This window comes from Chiloscyllium plagiosum, chromosome 18 (genome assembly GCF_004010195.1).
Source record: "Chiloscyllium plagiosum isolate BGI_BamShark_2017 chromosome 18, ASM401019v2, whole genome shotgun sequence".
NCBI classification, from domain to species: domain Eukaryota; kingdom Metazoa; phylum Chordata; class Chondrichthyes; order Orectolobiformes; family Hemiscylliidae; genus Chiloscyllium; species Chiloscyllium plagiosum.
The window spans coordinates 18,041,438-18,065,718 of record NC_057727.1 but is presented as its reverse complement, the minus strand read 5'-3'; the positions used below and the strand labels follow the sequence as shown (position 1 = coordinate 18,065,718).

Below are 24,281 nucleotides of genomic sequence, written 5' to 3'. Positions count from 1 at the left end.
AAGCGAGCATTGGCAACTGTGCCTTCAGCATTGGTACTGATGCTCTGGAATTCTGTCTAAACCTTTCAATCTCTCGACTCTTATAAAATTTCACCTCAATGATGAAGATTTTGATGATCCTGCCTAATATCCCCTTGGTTCAATTTCCATTTATTGGTATTTACACCTCTGTTTATGTGCTTTTAAGCATGTTTCTGCATTAGATGTAGTTGTGCTGTTGAACCTTGATGGATAATTCTTCAATCAGAGTATCCTGATCTGTTCATACCAGAAACTTGAAAAAGAACAAAGAACAGTATAGTATATTTAACAGGCCCTTCGGCCCACCAAGGTTGCACAAACACATGATGCCTTTCTAAATTAAGTCTTTTGTCTCTGTGCAGTCCATATCCATTTATTTCCTGTCCATTATGTACCTGTTAAGATGTTTCCTAAAAGTTGCTATTTTTGAGCCAGATGTTGAGCGATGACGAGTTAGATCAATGTTCTTATATTGTTACATAAAAGTAACCCTGGAACAAGCTGTGCTAAGTCATCTTATGCATACCATGTTTCTTCTCATACTATTTTTAATAGTTCTTGTTGTCCAGTGGGAATGTCAAAAGTGGTTGATTTGCAAAAGATTTAGAACTACTGTCCATTTTGTAGTGGATTTAGATCAGTGATCAAAGGCAACTAAGCTACTACCTTCTCTGGCAGGGCATTCTAGACACTTACCACCCTCTTTTATAACAAAACAAAATGTCCCTCGCATGTCCTTTAAATGTTCCCCATCTACCTTAAACCTATGTCTGCTAATAATTGTCATTTCTACCCTGGGTAAAAGACATACAAGTTAATGAAAATATATGGTTGAACATCTATTTCCAGAATTTTGTTAGTGCAATAGGAGCCCTGCTGGTGTGAACAAAAGCCAAGGCCAACTCTGCCTTCCCAGCTGGTGAGACTCTTGGCTGTCAGTTAGTTGATGTTGCTTTTAAAGGCTGGAAGCATGCTCCAAAAGCCCTTCACAGGGGCAGCGGGGATGGCAGTGCTACCAGGAGCAGTCGTCACTGCCGAGACTGAGCCTAGTAGATAGGGCATGTGGAAGCAGGCTGCCTAGTCCTTCTCCTCTGTGCTCCAATCCAAGCAGACTCACTACCTCACCTTCACATCAAGCCCATAGGGAGGCTACCATTGTTTGCGAGGTGGTCTTCATCCTGCAGCAAGAGCACTAATAATTTTACCATTATTAGTAAACTACCAGCCATGGTAGATATAGCCAGTTATGGCTCAGTTCACATTGGTGAGGAGAACTGTTTGCCACCATCCCCTTCTTAAAATGCTGTGGCATTGAGCAGATTAAAGCAATTCCATCCCATCTTCAATCACAAATTTATGGTAACATCCAGCCATACCTGTTGTCCCATTGAGATTATCCCACATTTTGATATGATTCATGAAGCCAAATGCTGTATCAAACCATCTATAGTAGCTGTAAACATTGAAACACGTGAGCAACAGTAGAACAGGGTGATTTATTCAGTTTATTCTCTTTCAGCAAATGTAGTAAAGATGAATTCAAACGTATGGAATATTAGAGAGATGTTAAGCATCCCTGCGGGGCCTGGGTAAGTAACAATTAAAAGAAAAACTAAATATCGTCACTTTAATAAACTTTAATATTCGTGCTTTGAATTTTTATGATATGTCACTGTCAAGGCATGGATGATAATATACAATATAAACTTTCCAGCTGATGCAGTGAAAATCCAATTTTTGCTGCATCTGAGTGTGTTAACTTTACCACTTGCTGTCTTGCCTTTGTAAATAAGGTGAGCCAGAACAGTGTTCTTATTTTGTTACATAAAAATACCCCTGGAAGCAAGTTGTACTAAGCCATCTTAGAACCTTATGCATGCCATGCTTCTTCTCATAATACTTTTAATAGTTCTTGTTGCCCAGTGGGAATGTCAAAATAAGTTGATTTGCAAAAGATTTAGAACTACTGCCCATTTTGTAATGAATTTAGATCAGTAAACAGAACAAATTGTTCTCAAAGGCAACACTATTACTGCAATCCTCTCCTCAAAGAATATACCACTTCCCTCCAAGGCCTTCCAGAAATTTGAATACAATCAAGGGAGGTGGCCAAGCTTTCATTTACACTTCAACTAATAATGACATGTCACATATAAATGACAGTGTGAGCTGCTGCACAATAAATGTCATTTTGAGGAGGCCATTTTCTGTGCTGCTGCTGGAAATTGCTTTACTTTTCATTCAATTCAATGAGTAGTTTGATTATTGAGTCAGGACCTCCACAGATTTTTCCTTAGCTTAACTGTACTGGAAACCTTGCTTTACATTCTACATGCAGATGTTTTAGCTAATATGTTCATGTGGGTATTACTGCCATCTCTATTGCTCTTGACAAAGTGGTAACAAGCTGCTCTTGAACTGCTACAATGTGATATGCCCCACAGTCTTTTTAGCTAGTTTCAGGATTTTGACCCTGTGAAAATGGAGGAATGTTGATGTATTTGAAAGCTAGGATAGTGTATAACACACTTAGGGAGAGTTGCAAGTGGTGGTGTTCACATGAGCCTACTGCACCCATCTTCTAGGTGGTGGCGATTATGAAGACACTATTGAAGAAGCCTTGATGAATTGCTGCAGTGCATTTTGCATATGGACACAAATTGCAACCATGATGCAGTGGTGGCAGAAGTGAAGGTTTAAGTTGGTGGATGGGGTACCATTCAAACTGGCTGCTTTGCCATGGATTTTGTCAAGCTTCTTGAGTGCTTTTGGAGTTCAATTTATGTGGGTAAGTGGGAAGTGTTCCCTCATATTCCATCATGACTGAACCCTGCAGATGATGGAAACATTTTGGGAGTAAGAGTGTTTCTTTATTTGTGTGGTGCCTTTGCAGTTTATGCACTATCTTAAAAAGGCAGAATAGCTAGGGTGAGGTTGTGTTGTAAAATCTGGGGTTATTTTCCTTGAAGCAAAGGAGATTGAGAGGAGATTTCATATGAATGCAAGATTATGGCAGGCTTGAATAATATAGAAAAAGAAAGATTGTTCTTGTTAACTGATAGTACAAGGAGTAAGGGACACACATTTAAGGTTTTAGGAAAGAAGAGCAAGAAGGAAACGAGAAGGAACTATGTTTTATACAGTATATGATAATGATCTAGACCAAGCTGTCAGTGAGAATGGTGGATGTAGAAACAAATTATTTTCAGAAGGAAATTAGATAGGCAGTTGAAGAAAATAAATTTGCAGGTCTACCGGTATTGAATGGGGTAGTGGGTCTGATTGGATTGTCCTGTAGAGAGGTAGCATGGGCTCAATGGGCCAAGTATCTTCTTCCTCTGTCATATATAACTCGATGGACTTGTAAGCGGACTACAGAGATCTTCAGTTGCTCTTCATGCATGCAACTTAGATAGAATATTTGTCAGGAAGTGAGAGATTTGCTGGCGTATAGCAGGCCATTGAGCTGGAACAGTATTGTGACTGTGCCAACACTTTGCAAGAGCAACTCTCCTAGTTACAGAGCTCTGTAATAGCGATTTTACATCCATACCTGAGGTCTGTAATATTTTTCTCTCCAGATAATTATCCAATTTTATTTGAAAGCTTCAATTTAACCTACCTTCACCACACTCTCAGGCAGTGCATTCCAGATCCTAACCACTCACTGCTTAAAAATGTTTCCTTTCATGTCACCATTACACCATAAGTTAATATTTACTGACTCTTCATTGTTCTGCCTATGGGACAATTTCTCATTCTCTGCTTTGTCCAGAACTATCAGAAATTTAAATATCATCACATTTATTCTTAATTTTAATCTTCTCTGCAAGAAGACCAACTCCAGCTTCAGCAATCCATCTATGTAACTGAAGTTCCTCATGCATGGAATCATTCTTGTGATTTTTTTTTTGCAACCTCTCTAGTGCTTTCCTATCCTTCCAACACTATGGTGCCCAGAATTGGACACAGATTTCCAGTTAAGGCTGAACCTGTTTTTTTAAAATAAATTTATCATAACTTCCTTGGTTTGTACTCCATGTTTCTACTTATGAAGTCCAAGATCCTGAATGCATATAAAGCACTTTTCCAACCTGCTTATTTTCGATGATTTGTGTATTAATACATCTAGTTCCTTTCACTCTTGAACCCCTGTTAGAATTATACTCTTTATTTCATATTTCCTTCCCTCATTCATCTTATTGAAATTGATTCCTTCATTTCTCTCTGCGTGTACATTTCACTTGCCATTCTATCAGTCTGTCTCTGGCCTCTTAAAGTTTACCACTATTCTCCTCACAGTTCATAAATATTTCCAAATCTTCAGATTTTATAGTTGATCTCTTTATGCCCAAATTTAGATCATTAACGCAGATCTGAAACAACAGTGGTCCTAATTCTAACTTCTGGGAAATTCCAATCGATACCTTTGTGATATAGATTTTAGTTTCCACCTTTGTGGAAGTGACATTTTTTCTAAGAGGCCAGAAGTCAGTTTTTGAACAGTTAGTTCAAACATCATTCCCAAGTGAAAAGCAGCCCAAGAAAAGGGACTGTAAAAGCCTCAGGTTTTTCTTAAGTTTCAGTGGAAAGAGTCAGTTAAGCTATATATTTGTATCTGTAGCAGAGACAGTAATGTAAAGAATCATACCGGGTGAATGTGCAGAAAGGCCGAAAGGAAATGCTTGCAACCTTGTCAGTTAAGTAAGACATTAACGAGTTTAAGAAAGGAGTGATCTTTCACTGGGATTGAATGACTACACTGGATGTTGCTGGGAAGAGGTTGACTCTTTTTACTGTTTAAGATATTTTTAAAATGTCTTACACATGTATAGCTTTTTTATGAGTAATAAATCTGTGCTCTTTTATTAAAAGAGTAAAGGCAATCTTGCGTAAATGTTTATTATCAGGCCAACACAGTAACCAAACTGCAAAACTACAAAAATAAAACCCATGACCTGTTAGGCCAATTTTCATCTTGAACTCTGACTTGTTCACTGAAATCGTAGCATCTTCCTACGGTCCAAAAACAACCTTTCACTACAGATCAGGTTATTTCTACTTTTTTGAAAAAAACATTTAGGACTTAGATGAGAAGAAATATCTTCACACAGAGTGGTGAGCCTGAGGAATGCAAAACCAAAACATTGGATTCAGTAAGAAGTTGGATATAACACTTGAGGCTAAAGGGGTGACAGGATATTCGGGGGTGTGAGGGTGGAGCAAGAACAGATTGTTGAGTTGGACGATCAGCCACTATCATAATGAATGGTGGAGCAGGCTCAAAAGACTGAATGGGCCAACTCATGCTCTTATTTTCAGTGTAAACATTCATCAGAAAATGTTATCAAAATTAGTTCTTCATTTCCATGGCACAATAGCTTTCATTTGTATCATGTAGTGTGTCCACTATTACCTTAACACATACACAGGTATTAATGGAAAACTAGATTACTGCATGATTGAGAAAGGAACAACAGGTTATAATGTCAGGGTTGGATAAAGAGGGGTAGAAGGATACTTTTTCTGAGTTAGAAATATCAGCACATACCTTGTGGTCCAAATGGCTCGTTTTTCTTTACATTCTGTAGAAATTCTACAGGCAGCACAGATCAGGAATGTAATATTTTCACAGAAACTCCCTTTCAGCTCAAACGGTTTGAACAATTTTCTTTGCATTGAATAGCAGTTTTGTGTTACTTAGATAATATGCACAATCTTCTGAGTTTTTAAAGGGCGTTTAGCATTGTGCTATTTCTAGTGATTTGACAGTTTCACTTCGGTTATACTAAGAGAGGAAAGTGCAGCCACAGAAACAGCTTGGAAGGATGAAATAAATGCGCAGCTCAGTTTAGATAAAAAGGAAATGAATTGACTGAAATCATAACAGCACATAGGCCTGAGACACATCACTGCACTTATCTAAAGATAAGTGCAATAGGAGGCTGTGTTTTTCTAGGGAGGTTGTCACAGAGTTTCTGTCGCCTCTGTTGCTTTTTGATATAACTGTCCACCTGACTGCCATAGTGAGCACTGAAATGCCTTTAAAGATCGGGTTCATGGTAGCCTCAATATTTTTGCCTCAAATTCAGAGGGAACAGAGAATATCAACAACATCAGCTAGCCATTGTTGTTTTAAAATCAATTTAAGTTTTTTTTGAGTAAGCAGTTGCTTTATTTTTGTCCTAGACAATCAAAAATTGCAGATGATTGCATTTAGACTGCTTACTTCCAAATCCAGAGTGTAATTGGCTGCATCCAGATTGCCTTGAGCTCTTTTGGATGACTCCCTTCTATGAATTGGAAGGGTGTTTGCTCCAGTAATGTGAAGACATCACCAGGAATACCTCTTGTAAGTCTGAATGACAGAATTATAGAATGACTACACCACAGAAGGCTTTTAAGTGAAATTTGTTTTCATCAGATCCCATACTGCACCCCCTCATTGCCCTGCCCAGCAAGCTGACTATTTGATGAAAAGATCTAACCCCTACACAGTCAACTTATCACCCTTCTTAGAACCTATTCTTGATTGTTAAACTGCAACATAAACACAGTCACATTTCAATTAGACTTTGGAAAATATTCTAGGCAAGAATTTGTTGTAAGCTTTATAATACTACTTTGCAACAAGCGCACATGATATTAGAATTCATCCCATACAGTACGTTACCACCCATCTTGATTGCCTTTCTAATGTTGACTTATTGTGAACTCTTTTGATACAGGATGACAAAACATTCTACCAGAAATAGTGCTCCTAGTGACTATTCCAGCTTGTCTGATTCCCAGTTCCTTTTTGGATCACAATTTTGTCCTGAGAATACAGAGTCACAGGATTTCAACTTGTCTTCAAGAGCACAGAAGAATTCCCAACAGAACTCTCAGCAGATTGAAGTAAGATCACTCTGAACTGTGAACTGGTGTCTGAATATTACTCTTTCAACAAAATAAAATTCAAAATTTCGCGGTCACTATAGAATAAACATACAAAGCTCTTGTGAAATGTGTCACATGAGCTGAGTTAAGAAATGTAACAATTTGGTATTTGACCACAAGTGTTTTGAATTATTAAAATCGTCAATTTTCTAATCCCCACACAGCTTCATCCATCATACTTCTACAATGTCCTCTAACCATTGAGCTGTCTTTTATATCCTCAGGTCCTCACTTTTTTTTTACACACTCCCTTTCACCCTTGTGAGTCTACCTCCTTAAAGACTTCTGCCTCTCCAACTCTCCTTTCACCTGTAAAACCATTCTGAAGAATCCTCTTTTGAGCCAAGCCTTTATTGATTTCTAATATTACCATCAACTTTTGGCATCTGTTCCTTTATTCTTTTTATTATTTTCACCATTTTCTCAAATAATGTACTTCACGAATTAAGCAAGCCACCTCCTGTCTTTTGTTTATTATGCAAAAAAGATAATGTAAAGAAAGGGGGTTGACTTCATTAAAAATAATTATTATCTTTCAAAAAATAGATTTTGCAGTTCAGAGATGTCTTTAGACATTGCTGAAACACAATTTTCTGTTAGCTGGAAAGTAGGACATTTTACATATTTTTAAACTACAAATTTATAAACAACATGGGTTAGAGTTTGGAGATTAATGGTAACTGCTTTTTCATGTAAGAGGATAAATATTTTATTGAGTAATATAAACAGACATCAAAGCGAGAATGTATTTCAATGTATGAGGAGATGAGCCAGGAATTATCATGTAATACATGAGTGCCAATATCCATAACTTGAATTATTTCATGTGCTCGAATTTCAGAATACAAATGTCATCACTTGTTCCTAAGTGCCCACTTCACAAGGTCTTTAATATAGTTTAGATATTGAATTCTGATTCTCCAAATTATAAAAATAAGTTGTCACTTATTTTTGTTAGGTAGATCAAAATCCATGAGAAACACCAAGCTAAGCCTTATTTTTATTATAGACTGAGTCGAAGTTCTATGAGAAATATCAGGCAAAGCCATACTTATTTGCTGCGGAAAGCAAAGAGAATCGTTTATTGACTCAGTTTTGTGCAGCGAAACCCAAAAGCTTTCTGGAGCAGTTTGAGATTAGCAGAAGAAAAGCGAAAGATAAAGAAGAGAGGTAATTATCACTGAAAATTGAGAACACTTAAGTTCTTTCTGATATGTTTGATTACAATGAAGTATTTTATTTCTGTTATTTCAGCGAATACTTCAATAACTGGATTTCTAAGCTGCAGGAAAGCATTGAAGGGGTACGTATATATGTATATAAAGTCTAAACATTTTGTCACCTTCAACATTTACTCCAACTGTGCCAGTAACGTGTGGAAAGCATAATAAGCATAAAATCTGGCTATTATTTCAGACATATTGGGATTGGATCCATCAAGAATGAATCCAATTTTGGAGCAAGAATACCGGCTGATTTTGTTGTGTCTATCCCTATTTCTTGTTCAATATGTTAGAGCTCAATATGGCTATACTTGACAGCGACATGTAATTCCAAGTCACTTTCAAGGCACTTCCTTACTATGCCCCGTGTGAGTAAATCGGGAAGGAAATGGGACTGTAACTATATGATGGTGCAACCTATGATTCTGCTTTTAGTTGCATCATTGAAAAGTGGCGGTTAGAACAGTTAGATGTTATTTTGATACAGAATGAGAGGAAACAAGAAGGTTACTTTTGTGGATCATAATCACCAGCATAGACTTGGCTGGAATGGCTTCTGTACTTAAAATTTAGTAATTCTAGAAGTAAGGAAAGGCACTGTCATTTATCCTCCAGTCTTAGGCAACTCTAAAAGTCCTTGAAAGCCTCTGATGTGTATGAGTCTCAACTCAGGCCCATTTGGCAGGATTCTCCAGGCATATCCTCCTAGTTTTTAATAAAACAAAATGAGGTGTGAGTTCATGAAGGCAGCTTCTTGTCTTTCTTACATCACTACTTTGAGTCAATCCTTACTACAAGTCTCAGTCCTTTGATATACTAGAAAATTCTAGGACAGCATGACAGAAGCAGAATTGTGGTTGGATTTCCAGCCTGTTTACCTCTTCATTATGTTTATTTGTGGAATACCAATTCCTTAAGCAGAGCAAATAGAAAAATCTACTCAATCTTATGAAATGATTGTTCAAGGATTAAAAGGGTTTTTTTTAAACTCAAGGTTGTTTTAAGTTGTATTCCTCTGAGACTCTGTAAAAGAAAAAGCTGGATTAGAGACCAATTATGCTGCATTTATGACCCCATTACTTTGATTCCAAGCTTCATTCAAGAGCCAAATCAAAATTGCACTTGGAGCAGTTACAAACTAAATGTTGTCATAGCAATGAGCCAGGATCGAGCAGTCTTCAGCTTTAATTCCATCTGGTTATGTCTAAGGTGCGTCCATTTCTAGCAAAACCCTAAGATCTTACACCTTCTTATTGTAGATTTTGAAGTGTATGAACAGAAAAGCAAACTGCACTGACACGATCAGCTACTTAAATATTTTTTCAGGGGCTTAACAGATGTTCGGCCCCATGTTTTTCTGGCTGGAGAACAACAGCTAGAAATCCTGGTAGCCAGAACATAAGTCCCCGCTGGGAATGTAAATTGGTCAGTTTAGTGTAAGATCACTTAATCTTTGCAATGTCTCCTGGACAGACAGCCAAAATAACTATAAGTTGAAGTACCCTGTTTCCCCAAAATAGGATTCACAATTCAAACTACTAGCAGATTCAAAAAAAGAAGTCATTTAAAAATGCCTGTGGGTGAAACTGAATTGCTTCATATAGTGTCATTATTTCTTCTTAATTGATTATTGATGTTGCTTTTCCACAAATGAGCATGTACTTCTTTCAGTGGGTGTAAAGTGGAGCATACATTGTACTCTTTTAGGACATATGGTTGCAACCCCTTTCTCCTGTTGTTTCAATAGCAAAATTATTTTAACAGAAAGGCTGCTTGAGTTTTTGCATCTTACATGTACCTAATCATAGACAGTTTTCTGAACAATACAATATTTTCATGTTGGCATTGAGGGCAATGTTTGAGTTGGTGAGCAATCTGAAAAAATTATATTTGTGTTCTAGGAATTATGCATTGTTAGAAATTATTGCTCATGGTTGTAGACCATTTGGCATTTCATATAACTCTTTCTTTAGTATTGTTGAAAGACTACTCAGGGATGCTAACTAGGCAATGCGGCTAGTGTGATGGTGCTTTATGAATGCCATACATTTTGTAAAAGCCTTATGCTTGACCTTCTGCATCCATGTGCCAAACTCAGCAACATGTCAAAAAAGGGCATTTGTGCCTTTGGTATTTCATATGAGTGTCATTCACTTCAGGAATGACTGATTTTACGACTGTAGTTAAGGAAAGTGCAAAATATGTAATTTACTAACTATTAATATTGACTATGATAACCTCCAGATACCTTGATAATTTGGTTATGATATGCTTATTGCATTTACAAATGTGACTTTTTGCATGTAACAATGAACCGTAGCCCAGAACATAATACTGAATTGGTGACAATAACAGACAAATGTTCAATACATTTATAGTGCAAGCCTTTTTGCAATATTTAACAGAGGGAGTTAACCCAAAAAACAGAATAATACATGCATTACAAGCTTGAAAAGATAAAAGTCAAATGTTGTTGTGAATTCTGCTAATACTGCCAACAGCAACCTTTTGATCATTTATTCAAGAGGTATTTTACGCATGTGACATTTTTTATTTTAAAGATTAAAATATGTTTTAATAATCTTGAAAAGAAGACAGAACTGCACAATAGATCGGTTCTAGAGGGATTGGACAGTTTATCAAAAACAAGTAAGTTGACTATTTTCTAAGGCTTTCAAATTACGTTTTGTGGAAGAGTGAACATCACTAAGACAACTATACATTTCTGCCACACTCAATGACTGCATGGTCCAGGATGGGTATTTTAAAACCCACTAGGTTGGGTGGAGTGGCCTACCCTTCAATATTCTCTCAAGTAATGTTTAATTTAGAAAATCTGAAATAAATCATCTGCTCATTGTTACCTGATTTCATTCCATTGACATTCCAAACAAATGGGAAGTATCAGTGAAACCCAGAACAATCCAATGAATAATTATAAATATTAAGCACAAATCAGAAGCTAAAATCAGAAGTCAAATTCATTCAATAGGCAGAGAAACTTTTTTTAAAGTCCAGGTGTTCATCGGAGTATAATCATAACAGCAGAGTACAGATTAGTTGTAATTTCTGTTGAAGGACAAATGATCTTTGTAAAAACAAGCATGACCAGATTTATGTTTAATGGTAACAGACATATAGTATGTTCCAAGCTTGCAGCACTTTGCTAAGCCAACCACAGAAATTAACTCTTTAATTAAGGGATGAATTTTTGTGTCAAACTCTTATCGAACGAAAATTATTGGAATATATAGTGGGTTGTTAATTCTCAACTAGCCATTTTTCTTCTGAAATTGAGAATTTGTTTCCTATTTAGATTAAAATATATAAAAAGGGGGGATCCAAGATGGCGGTGATCTAGGAGGGTCGTGTTGCAGAGCTCAGCACCTCAGCACAAGCGGGACGAATTTCTTACCCGCCCAAACTGGACCATCGCGATATCCTGGGACTCTAGAAAGGTCGTGGAGTCCCAGGAAACTGTGAAAAATTTACTTACCTGCGTTTCCAGCCATCTAGAGATGCCAAAGAAGAAAGGAGGAGCATCCGAGGCCGGTCCTGCGGCCCAGCCTGCAGGATCCTCAGACTTGATTACTTACCAGGACCTGGTGAATGAGCTCATGAAATCTCACAAGATACTGGGTAAGCAGATAGAGTAGAAGTTGGCCCCAGTCTCTATCATGCTGCAGAAGAATGAACAGCAGTTGGGAGACCTGGAAACAAAGGATGGATGAGGTTAAGCACAGAGTCACAGTGGTGGAAGCTGATGTCAGTTCCTTCAAGGATAGGATCCGAGTCCTGGAGACGCAGGTCCATATTTTGCGTGACCAAGTGGATGATCATGAGAACAGAGGAAGGAGAAATAATATTTGGATCATCGGTCTGCCTGAGGGTAAGGAAGGAGAGCGGCCTACAGAATCTATTGAGGACTGGTTGCCGAACTTCCTTAACTTGGAGGCTGGCATGAGAGGTTTGAAGATCAAGAGGGCTCACCAGGTTACGGCACGGAGACAAGGTCTGGTTCAATGTCTCGTCCTCTCCTGGTGTGGTTCCATCACTACAGAGATAAGGAGAGAATCATGGAAGCTTCCAGAATCCAGGGGAAGGATCAGAAGGCCCTAATTTACGAGAAATCTAAAATCACATTCTTCCAGGACTTCTCAGCGGCAGTGATCCAGAAAAGAAAATCCTGTGACGCTGTCAAGAGACGACTGAGGGAGCTTGGGATTCAGTACTCTCTGAGGTATCCGGCGGTGCTCGGTTCACTGTAGATGGATCCGTACATCTCTTTGACACTTTGGAGAAGGCAAGAGAGACAAAATAACCCAATCTGAACAATTTAGTATGTACAAATAGTAATGTTGTCTGGATATGTCTTTGTTTGTTTTAAAAAAAACAGAGGAAGTCCGGTTGGAGCTTTCTTTTCCTTTTTTCTCTTGGTAATAATTTGGTTTAAACTATGTTTGACGGTGGTTGAAATGTGTACTTTCAGTTACTAAGTTATACCAGGGTGGTGTCTTTACCCCTTTTTTCTTTAAAAAAATTTTCTTTATTCATTTCTTTTCCTTTTTTCTCTTGGTAATAATTTGGTTTAAACTATGTTTGACGGTGGTTGAAATGTGTACTTTCAGTTACAAAGTTATACCAGAGGATGGGTGGGGTCTTTACCCCTTTTTTCTTTAAAAAAAATTTCTTTATTCATATTGCTATTCCATGGTGTATTTACTTACTTTTCTGCTTGTGTGTGCAGTGCGGCTAGAGCTAAGGGGAGGGAAAATGGTTGAGATGGCTAGATGCCTACTTTTGGGCAGTTTGGGATGGATACTTGCCCCTTTGGGCAGGGGATGAATTCCCCTATTCAGCACTTTTGATGCCTTTATATATTGGTTTGTTTTTTGGTTTTTGTTGTTTTTAATCTTTGATAGTTTTGTAGGTTCTTTAAATGTAGTGATTTTAATTTATGGAGTTTTTATGTTTGATGGATCATATGACACTAAGGCTCAGCAATTTGTGGTTTGAGTTCCTTCTCTCTGGAATTTAAATGTTAACTGCAGAAGGTTATGGCTAATGACTTGATTAAGTGGGGTATCTGGAATATAAGAGGAAGAAGGTATTTTTGAGTCTTAGAAAGGAGAAGGTGGATATTGCTTTGTTATAGGATACACACTTGAATGATAGGGAGCATTTGAAACTACAGCAGAATGGCTTTGATCAGGTTAACTTTTCATCATTTAATACCAGAAGTAGGGGAGTGGCTATATTGGTTAGGAGGAATCTCCCATTTAAATTACTAGAGTATGTTAAAGACGCACACAGGAGGTTGGTAATTCTTAAGGGCCTGATAAATGGGGAAGAATATGGGTGTTTTAACTGTTTATTGCCCTCCAGCTCATCCCCTCAAATTTTTGGTAGATGCATTTTCTAAACTGATCAATCTCGAGTCCTGGCATATCATTATATGGGGAGATTTTAACTGTCTCATGGATCCCACAGTAGACAGGTTGCCTAAAGGCCCCTTGATACCCTCTGTACAAGCTAAAAAAGTGATCTGTATGTGGAGTTAAGGTTGGTGGACATCTGGAGACGTCTCCATCTCACAGGCAGAGATTTAATGTTTTTTTTCCAATCTGCACAGATGTCACACCAGGATTGTTTTTTTTCTGACCCCTGTGACAATCCTGGACTTGGTGGCATCTTCTACGATTCGTAATATTACCATCTCCGGAGCATGAATTTCTAAGGGATTTCGGGCGTTCCAAGACATTAACTCAGGCTTGATTAGTAGCCCATCTGTTCTCTGAGAAACTGCCAAAACCTATGCCGGGGGTTAGTTATTTCCTACTATGCCAGTCAGGAAGCAGCAGAGGGTGAGCAGCAACGTCTCCTTGAAGCACGGTTGAAGGCTGCCGAGAAGGCTTACTTTGACAGGCCCTCATTGGTCAAACTATAGAGGATTACAGCGCTGCGGTCTGCATTGAATTCCGTTCTCATGCAGACAGCAAACAAGGAGTTTACTTTTGCGTGGTGACAGACCAGGCAAATACTTGACATATCTCAACAGGAAAAGGACTGCCCCACAAGCCATTACGGCTATTAGGGAAGAGTCTGGGAACCTAACATGTCTTTCCAAAAAGATCAATGTGGCATTCCAGAGATTTTACTCTCAAGTTATACCAATCTGAGAGTTCTGAGGACGGGGAGGCCAAAATGGAATCTTTTTCTTGAAGGATCTGGAGCTCCTGGGCGTGACCCCCGAACAAGAGTCTTTTCTCAATGCCCCCTTATCAGCAAGAGGTGCAGGAAGCTGTAAAGCATTTTCAGAATGGAAAGGCGCCCGGTCCTGACGGACTTCCCAGTGAATTTTATAAGGAATTTATATACATACTGTCAGGCCCGATGCTTAATATGTTTAATGACTCATACAGCCATGATTGTCTCCCACCATCTCTGAGACAGGCCAATATTTCGCTTATTCTTAAAGAAAGGGAAGGTCCCAGAGCACTGTGCTTCGTACAGGCCCATTTCACTCTTAAATGTGGACTTTAAAGTCCTCTCTAAGACTCTCGCATTAAAGCTGGAGAGTGTGCTACCTTGTTTTGTTAAAGAGGATCAGATGGGCTTCATAAAGGGTTGCAGATCCTCCAATAATGTTAGTAGACTGCTTAATGTAATTCAAGCGTGTCAACAACAGTCAATACAGGGATTGATGATTTCCTTAGATAAAGAAAAGGCATTTGACCAAGTTGAATGGCCGTACCTTTTCTATACTCTAGAGCGGTTTGGTTTGGGCAAAGTTTTTATAAGATGGGTAAAGATTCTCTACAGTGACCCTCTTGCTGTAGTCATCACCATTGGGGTGTGATCCAGGAATTTTAACATTTTTAGGGGCAGCTGGCAGGGTCGTCTCCTTTCGCCACTTCTTTTTACATTGGTGATTGAACCATTATTGGAGGCCATTTGTAGGGATATTAATATATCAGCTCCAGAAGTGCAGTTAAAATTACATAAGATTTCGTTGTATGCGGACAATGACCTTTTTTTGTCAAATCCAGCAGTTTCAGTGCCTCGCTTGATACAATGCATCTGTCCGTTTGGTGCCTTTTCGGGGTACAAGATTAATCTTGCAAAATCAGAAGCTATGCCTATGTGTGGTCTTACAAAGGTCTTGTGGGCGAATATCAATTACCATTTAAGTGGTCACAGGGGAGGGTTTTGTGTATTTGGGCATATTCATTACTCCAATTCTGGATTGGTTGTTTAAAGCCAATTTTGTTCAATTATTTGACAAAATGAAACAAGATCTTCAGAGATGGGAGGTGCTTCCGGTCTTGTGGTTGGGTTGGATAGCGCTTATTAAGATGAATATTCTCCCACGTTTGCTATACTCTATACGGATGCTCACCCTGATTTTCAAGAAGCAAACATTCAGGAGACTGAATGGCTGGTACAGTTCCTTTATTTGGCATCGTAAGTGGCCCCTCATTAAATTAGCTAAACTGCAACTGCCTCACAGATTGTGGGGAGTGGACCTTCTGGATATTAAAAACTACCAACTAAGCTCGCTTTTATTCTACATGAGTGATTGGGCTTATGAGGACCCTCTTTCAATATGGTTCGATATCAAATCCTCCCAGGCAAGGTGCCCCCTTAGTAGCTTGTTGCTTCTGGACAAAATGAGGACAGTTAAGGAATATTGTCATAACTCATAAGTTATCAATACTGTTAAAGCATGGATGACAATTCGGCAGAGATAAGACAATATTGGCAAAATATCTTCTTTTATACCTATAGTGGGTATACTGGGTTTTCAGCCGAGGATGATAGATTCAGGATTCAAATGTTGGGCAGCTAGGGGTGTGTCTTGCATGGGCGATTTATTTGAGGGAGACACAATGATGTCCTTCGATCAGTTAGCACGGGAAATTCGAGCTATCTAACAGGGACTTCTTTTGTTTTTTTTTCAAGTTAGGGGTTTTATTCAGAAGAAGACTACACTTCTGATTGATCCCTACAAATCTGACATAAAGAGGAGGGTGCTCAGTGCTAAGAATACACTTTCTGTTATCATTTTATATCATCGGTTTGGGGGGAGTCTCCTCAGAGGCTTGGGAAGATATTTGGGAAAACACAAAAAAAAAATCAATTTGCAATATGACCTGTGCTTTACAATTGCAGATTCTCCACAGGGACCACTTGGCTCCAGACCACTTGCCAAAATTTAAACCAGGGGTATCTTCAACATGTCCCAAGTGCTAGGTCTGTACGGCACTTTCACCCATTGTCTCTGGTCTTGTGGTAGGCGTCAAACATATTGGAGCGCTGTGGCGGGTGCAATGGAGGGGATTTTGGGTGTAAGGGTGGAGAACGACCCAATCTCTCTTCTTTTGGGCCTGCCCAGCGTGTTCCCTGCAGATGCACATAAGAAAAAAACCTTTCAATATCCTCATTTTTTTGCGCAAGAAATAATTTCTTGCTAGGTTGGGAATCCGACACCCCACCAAGGGGTGGAAGATTGTTATGGAGCATAACCCCTTGGATTTTCTCACAAGTATGGTACATCACAAAACTGAGAATGTTTATAAGACATGGCAGCCCTTTTTGGAATATCTGGACATAGATTTATCTGCCACACTAATAATGGGTTTTATATAGCCGTAACAATTGTGTTTTACGAGTCCAATATCCATGGAGGAGGAACTGTGAACGTATGAGTGTCTTATTTGACTGAGTTGAGTATTACTATCTATTAGATTGTTGTTGGTTATTATTTATTTAGTTAAACAGTTAGTTGGGTTTTTTATTATATATTTTTCTGCATATATTTATACATTTGTATATGAGGGCAGGTTGGGTTTTTTTATTTGTTTTCTTGAGTATTTTTTGTACTATTTTGAATTGTATTGTTTTGTATTTGTAATATTTAAAAATCTATTTTTTCACTAAAAATATATTTTAACAAAATATATATATAAAAATCTATATCTCTGTAACTAATTGGACCATGTTATACTGAATTTGCTATTAGATTCCAGCTTGTTTGGTGCTTATTTATTTTTGCTGTTGACATCTAAGTGATAATTTCAAATAATTATTATTCTGAATAATTATTTTATGAAAATCAAATTTTGTTTTTACAACAACAATCACCAATTGTTTGGTTTTTTTCATGAATGAATATTTTGGATAATTGCAGGTGAGTTTTTTTGAACGTGATTACATGACCACAAGGTGGAGTACTTTACAGTTGCCAAAGTCCCAATTAATTCTTGAACAAGTTAAACAAGTCAAGCTAGTTAATGAATTTTGAATAGTATTTAACATATACTGGACACATATTTCTTGGAATCTTAAAAAAGTAATGTTCAAACAAATTGAAAGCTATGAAGGTCAAACTAAGTTAAAGTTCTCAAGTGAACTTTAACAATAGGTGCCATGTTGGCTCAGATAATGCGTTGAAGGTGTGAGGTGCCCTGTGTGAGACTGTCAGTGCCCCAGTGTTAAGACTGATTCTAATCTAAAAAAAAGGATTTACAGAATCTTACATGGATTCATGCAGTTTTTGAGCAAAATAACATGTAACTCTACAAGTACAAATTCACCCCATAAACTTGTGTGTGCGTGTGCATTTGGGTTTGTGTGTGTGGGGCAGGGGGTATGAGTGAGTGTCTGTGAGAGAGAGTGTGTGTATGAGTTGTAGGAGTGTATGTGTGGACGTATGAGTGAGCTTGTGTGTGAGAGAGGGTCTGTAGTGTGTGCCTGTGTGTAGGAGTGTCTGTGTGTGTGTAGTGCAGTGGGGTCACTTGTAGTGTGACAAGAAGCAAAGGTCCTGGTTAAGGCCAGCCCCATGGGTACCAAACTTGGCTATCAGCCTTTCTTAGCCATTTTGCGCTGTTGCCTGTCCCGAAGTCCACATTGGAGGATGGTCACCCAAAGGTCCAAGGTCGAATGTCACACTCCTGTCTGTTGATTGCTGTGCAGTGTCCATTCATCCATTGCTGTAGTCTCTGCTCAGTCTCACCAATGTACCATACCTCAGGGCATCTTTGCCTGCAGCGTATGAGGTAGACAACTTTGACCGAGTCACATAAGTACCTGCCACGTACATGGTGGGAAGTGTCCCCATGTGTAATGGCAGCATTCGTATTGACACTCTGACATGTCTTGCAGCACCTACCGTGACAAGGTCGTTATGGTGTTGTCCTAAAAGCTGGGCATTCCTATAACACTTTCATTCAACTGCCAATCATACACAGGAACATAATATTATTCAGGCATATTTATTTTGACATGCTTGAAATCCTATTTGAATTGCATTAACCCAACAGAGTTTCCCACCCTTAGCAACCCAGGGCTAATCATTTTTTGACACCCCACCTTCATTAATCCAGCATGAATTTCCAAATTCTAACACCCATACAAAGAATAAGAGTGATTACATAAATTTTGGATTGTTTGCATTTCACATGTTGTTTCTTCTCATTGCCCACCCCACATTACCATTTGTTCAGTGCAGGAGAACATAAACACACACTATGAATCAATCGTGAGTGCCTTGGAAGCTCAAAATAGTACTGAACAAATTCTGGAAATGGACAAGAGACTTGTATCTGTAAGTTATTTATCTGTTTGTAATATAAAGAAATATGCCATGGATTGAAATAAATTATTTGTTTTGATCTCTATACAAATTAGGTTTTCCTTCAGCAGTTATTAGAAGTCAATTGTAAATTGAACTGACATCTTTTCACTTGTGCAAAATATTTTTGCATTTGAGCCTTGCCTTCAGTGTTGTATTTTGAGAGCATTAAAATTTATTCCTCCTGTCAACAGATGAATCCAGCTATGTTTGTTTATTGTGACAAACATGCAATTACTAAAAGTTAACTGAACTGAAGAAATTAATTTATCTGGTATAATTTTTATGATCATTTTAGCCATGTAAAAAACATGAATAATTATTCAAATAATTTGAAAATGTTTATACTTGTACAGTTTAAATTGTACGTCAGGCACTATTTGCCTATAGTTCTGATCACTTTTTGACAGCTTTTAAGTTTGTGAATTTCAGTAAATTTCAGTAATTGCTTTACGTAACGGATTTCAGAGTTCTTACTTAAAAATGCCCTGTAAAGCTTGGCTAAGAGCTCTGAAATCCATTAGTTTGTTGTAACCCTTCTGACCCAGATTCTTTGATTTCTGCTATCAATTGCATAAATGTTTATTTACACAAGACTGAAGTGCAATTTTTGCTGTTGATACTTTTACTGATCTGTAGTAAAATGATGTTTTAACATAATAGAAAGTTTACGATGTATGACTATTTACTTATATACAAAGCATCAAGACCAGAGATTTTGAAGGAAGTGAAGGTAGACATTGGGGATACTGGCCATTATGCTTTAGTCTTCTCTGGACTGCAGGGAGGTGCCAGAAGGCTGAAGAATTGAAAGCATTGAAGTTATGTTCAAGAAGGGCTGTAAAGATAATCCCAGCATTTACAGGCCGGTCAGTTTAATGAAGTCTGTATGGATGCATTAACATCTCATTAGCTCACCTCATTTGCTGCTTTTCCATCTAGCAGAGAGAAGCAAAGTGGCACCAATTCTGAACCTGTAAGTCAGACTGGTTACTGAGTGGCTGCAGTTCTCCTGCATCTTCTTCAAGCCTTCAACTTGGGCAACATTCTCAGAATATCTCTGGGGCATACTCTATGTGCAGTGACCACCTGCACCCTCCATCTATGGAGTCTTAGCATATCATCATAACTTATCTTAGACTCACTTATAAAAGAGATGGAAAACAGAAATTGCTGGAAAAACTCAGCAGGTCTGGCAGGATCTGGATGCTGTGGATCCATTCTGAAAAAAATCACTGGACCAAAAATGTTAACTGTGCTTTGTCTGCTCAGATGCTGAGTGTCTCCAGCAATTTCTGTTTGTATTTCTGATTTCCAGCATCTTCAGTTCTTTGTCTTTTTTCAGTTATAATAGAGTCCAACACTTCATTATTGTTCTTTGGAACTCACCACCACCTTACATTGAAATGCTTTTGTTAGGTTGCTTTCTGTGCAGGAACAGGCACCTGTGTCATGTATCAGAACAGGAGCATCTTATGGCTCGTTCTTGATTTCTGAGTACTCACTCAATTTCCACTTACTTCATTGCTCGTAACGTCTCTGCGTTACTTTTTTCATATTGCCAGTCCAGAACTTATAGGCTTTTCTCAGTTTTGTTGAAGACGGAAAGTCAGGCGTCTTGTTGTGTTTGCCAGCTCTGAACAGTCAAGGGGTGAATATGTTGTTGTACAGCATCATGCTATGTCAATCAGCATGTGCCAAAATCCTTAGCTGCAAAGACGTTGCTGAATTTTACCAAAAAAGCAGCTATGCCTCAATTTTGGTGGGTATCATGGAGGAATTTTGTCTGTGAACCCCAGAACATTTGTCAGATTAGAAGAATAATTAACCTTGATATCAGTCCACTAATCAACAAAGGTAATCATTTGTGGCTTGACAGATACACAACACAAGCAGAACAGTGAGCAGTTGTAGGAGGGAGGGCTTCAGATATGTGGATTATTGGGATGTCTTCTGGAACAGTTGGGACCTGTACAAGAAGGATGGGTTGCCCTTAAACTGGAGGGGGCACCAATATCCTGGCAGGGAAGTTTGTCAGTGCCACTTGGAAAGGTTTAAACTAGTGCAGCCTGGTTGGGGATGTGTGTGTATGGTGGGTGGGGAGGGAGCGGTGGGATGAGGGAGCCAGAGCAGTAAATCAGCAAGTAAAAAGGCTGAGGAGGAGCCTGTGACTAAGGCTAGGAAGACTATGGGGTGGCATGGTGGCTCAGTAGTTAGCACTGCTGCCTCACAGTGGTGGGGACTCAGGTGACTGTCTGTGTGGAGTTTGCACGTTTTCCCCATGTCTGCATGGGTTTCCTCCGGGTGTTCCGGTTTCCTCCCACAATCCAAAGGTGTGCAGGTCAGGTCAGGTGAATTGGCTATGCTGAATTGCCCATAGTGTTAGGTAAATAGTCAGGGGTAAATGTAGGGGAATAGGTCTCAGTGGGTTACTCTTCAGAGGGTAGGTGTGAACTTATTGGGCCGAAGGGCCTGTTTCCATACTGGAGAGAATCTAATCCAAACAAGATCAGACAGGGGAGGTTACTGAATGCAGTGGGACTGTGGTCTGAAATGCAACCAGAATGGTTTTAATGCAACCAGAATGACAGTTAAGACCGATGAACCTAGAACTAGAATTAATATACATAACTATGATGTTGTAGCTATTATAGAGACTTCATTGGGTCAAGTCTGGCAGCTTAACATTCTGGAATTTAGATGTTTCACGTATGATAAAGAGGGAGGTGAAACAGGTGGGGGAATTGCATTACTGAGAAGGGAGGATATCACAGCTGTACTGAGGGAGGACACCTTGGAGGGCTCATCATTAAGGCCATATAGGTGGAGCTCAGGAATAGGAAGGGAGCAGTCACTTTGGGATTGTACAAAGGCCTCCCAACAGCTGGCGAGAGATAGAGGAACAGATATGTTGTGGTTCTGTTCGCCGAGCTGGGAATTTGTTTTGCAGACGTTTCGTCCCCTGTCTAGGTGACAATCTCAGTGCTTGGGAGCCTCCTGTGAAGCGCTTCTGTGATGTTTCCTCTGGTATTTATAGTGGTTTGTCTCTGCCGCTTCTGGTTGTCAGTTCCAGCTGTCCGCTGCAGTGGCCGGTCCAGGTTGATGTGTTTCTTGATAGAATCTGTGGATGAGTGCCATGCCTCTAGGAATTCCCTGGCTGTTCTCTGTTTGGCTTGTCCTATAATGTTTGTGTGCTGTTATGAGTCCTAGTGGTCGTAGTAGTCTGGTTGTCAGTTCAGAAATGTTCTTGATGTATGGTAACGTGGCTAGTCCTTTGGGTTGTGGCATGTCCTCATTCCATTATCTTTCCCTTAGGCACCTGTTGATGAAATTGCGGGGGTATCCATTTTTGGCGAGTACATTGTAGAGGTGTTCTTCTTTCTCTTTTTGCAGTTCTGGTGTGCTGCAGTGTGTTGTGGCCCTTTTGAACAGTGTCTTGATGCAACTTCTTTTGTGTGTTGGGGTGGTTGTTTTCGTAGTTCAGGACTTGGTCTGTGTGTGTGGTTTTCCTGTATACCTTTGTGGTGAATTCTCCGTTCGGTGTTCTCTGTACCATCACATCTAGGAATGGGAGTTGGTTGTCCTTTTCTTCCTCTCTAGTAAATCTGATTCCTGTGAGTGTGGCGTTGATGATCCGGTGTGTGTTTTCTATGAGCACCCGAGCTACAAATCTTCTCACAAACCTTGAACAGATATATGGACAAATTATGGAAAAATGTAAAAACAGGGTTTTTGTGGTTAATTTTAATTTACTCCATATTGACTGGAACTCATTGTGCCGGGGTTCGGTTGAGGAAGAATTTGTTCGGTGTGTTCAGGAGTTTTTTTTTTAAATATTGTGCAAATAGTACAACTAATGAATGTGCCTGGTAATGGAGAAAGAGCCCAGCCAGGTGATCAACATTTCAGTGGAGGAGTATTTCAGTAAGAGTGAGCATAATTTTGTAAGTTTAAACTACTTACGGATAAGGATGAGAATACTTGGGTGAAAGAGGAAACCTAACTACCACAACATTAGACAGGTAAATCCACATCTGGCATGTGGGAATCTTTTAAAGATTAGAGTTCAGGACTAGCATGTTTCTGTGAAAATGAAGGAAAAGGATGACGAGATTTGGCAACTGGATGTTAAGAGAAATTGAGAGCTTAGTCATAAAGGAAGACGAGGTATTTGCAAAATTTAGCAAACTGAAGATAGGCAGTGTCCTCAAAGAATATAAAGATAGCAGGAAAGAACTCAAACAATGAATTAGGAGGACTAAAAGGGACCATGAAATGTGTTTGACAAACAGGATTACGACAATTCCCAAGGCATTCATTCATATATAAGGAGGTAGAGGACAGCAAGGGAAAATATAGGTTCACTTAAGGACAAAGGAGAAAAATTATGCATTGAGCTGGAGGAAGTGGGTGAGGCCCTTAATGAATGCTTTGCATCAGAATTCACAAAGGAGAAGGACATTGTGGATTGTGAGTCTCGGGAGGGGTATGTTGATATTCTTAGGCATATCGGTATAAAAAAGGTGTTGGGTATTTCAATAAGCTTTGAGGTAAAAAGGTCCCTAGGACATGATGGCACCTATCTCAGAATGTTGAGGAAGACGGGTGAAGAAATTATTGGGGCCTTGTACAAAGTATTTGTTTCCTCTCCACAGGAGAGGTCCCAAAGGACTGCAGAATAATCAACGTTGTTCCTTTGTTTAAGAAGGGTAACTGATGATCCAAGAAATTGCAGTCAATGGTAGGGAAATTGAAAATTCTTAGAGATTTACTCACATTTGGAAAATTATGGACTTATTAGTGATCAGCGGAATGGCTTTGTGCGGGGAAGGTGATGTCTTGCAAACTTGATTAAGTTTTTTTTGAGGATGTGAAAGAGATGATTGAAAGCAGAATGGTAGGCTGATATTAAAGCTGAAATCACATGGTATCTGTGGTGACCTGTTAAGATGGAAACAGAACTGGCTTATTCATAAAGTCAGAGTAGGGATGGAAGGTGGTTTTCTGGCTGAAGATATGTGACCAATAGCTTTTTGTAGGGATCAGTGCTGGGTTACCAGTTGTTTGTAATATAATATATATCAGTAAGTTGAAAGAAATTGTAAATGATCGACTTACTGGGTTTGTCGATGGCACGAAGATTCGGGAATCTGCAGACAAGGAGGATGATTGCCAAAGAGTGCAGCAGCATATAAGTAGGCTAGAGACTTGACCAGAGCATTTACAGATGGAGTTTAATCTGGACAAATACATGGTGATGTATTTTGGGAGATCTAATGGAGGAGGGAAGTATGCGATAAATGGCAGAACCCTTAATAGATTAGGCAAAAGTGAGGACTGCAGATGTTGGAAATCAGAGTCTAGATTAGAGTGGTGCTGGAAAAGCACAGCAGGTCAGGCAGCATCCGAGGAGCAGGAAAATCGACGTTTTGGGCAAAAGCCCTTCATCAGGACTGAAGGCAGGG

At 39.1% G+C, this 24,281-nt stretch overlaps 2 protein-coding genes across 2 annotated transcripts in view; both read left to right on the top strand.

Annotated features, from left to right (window-relative positions):
* Window positions 1-1,711, top strand: part of LOC122558900 (kelch domain-containing protein 8B-like) — a 141,319-nt gene extending 139,608 nt beyond the window's left edge. Inside the window, exon 6 of the mRNA XM_043707834.1 lies at window positions 1,541-1,711. Within this exon, the coding sequence (XP_043563769.1) occupies window positions 1,541-1,614 (74 nt within the window). The 3' untranslated portion in view covers window positions 1,615-1,711. The remainder of the gene's footprint in view (window positions 1-1,540) is intronic.
* A 5,039-nt stretch (window positions 1,712-6,750) lies between these two features.
* LOC122559248 (interactor of HORMAD1 protein 1) overlaps window positions 6,751-24,281 on the top strand; it is a 23,287-nt gene continuing 5,756 nt past the window's right edge. The window contains exons 1-5 of the mRNA XM_043708630.1: window positions 6,751-6,918; window positions 7,970-8,130; window positions 8,215-8,263; window positions 10,745-10,832; window positions 18,689-18,789. Coding sequence (XP_043564565.1) covers window positions 6,751-6,918; window positions 7,970-8,130; window positions 8,215-8,263; window positions 10,745-10,832; window positions 18,689-18,789 — 567 coding nt within the window. The remainder of the gene's footprint in view (window positions 6,919-7,969; window positions 8,131-8,214; window positions 8,264-10,744; window positions 10,833-18,688; window positions 18,790-24,281) is intronic.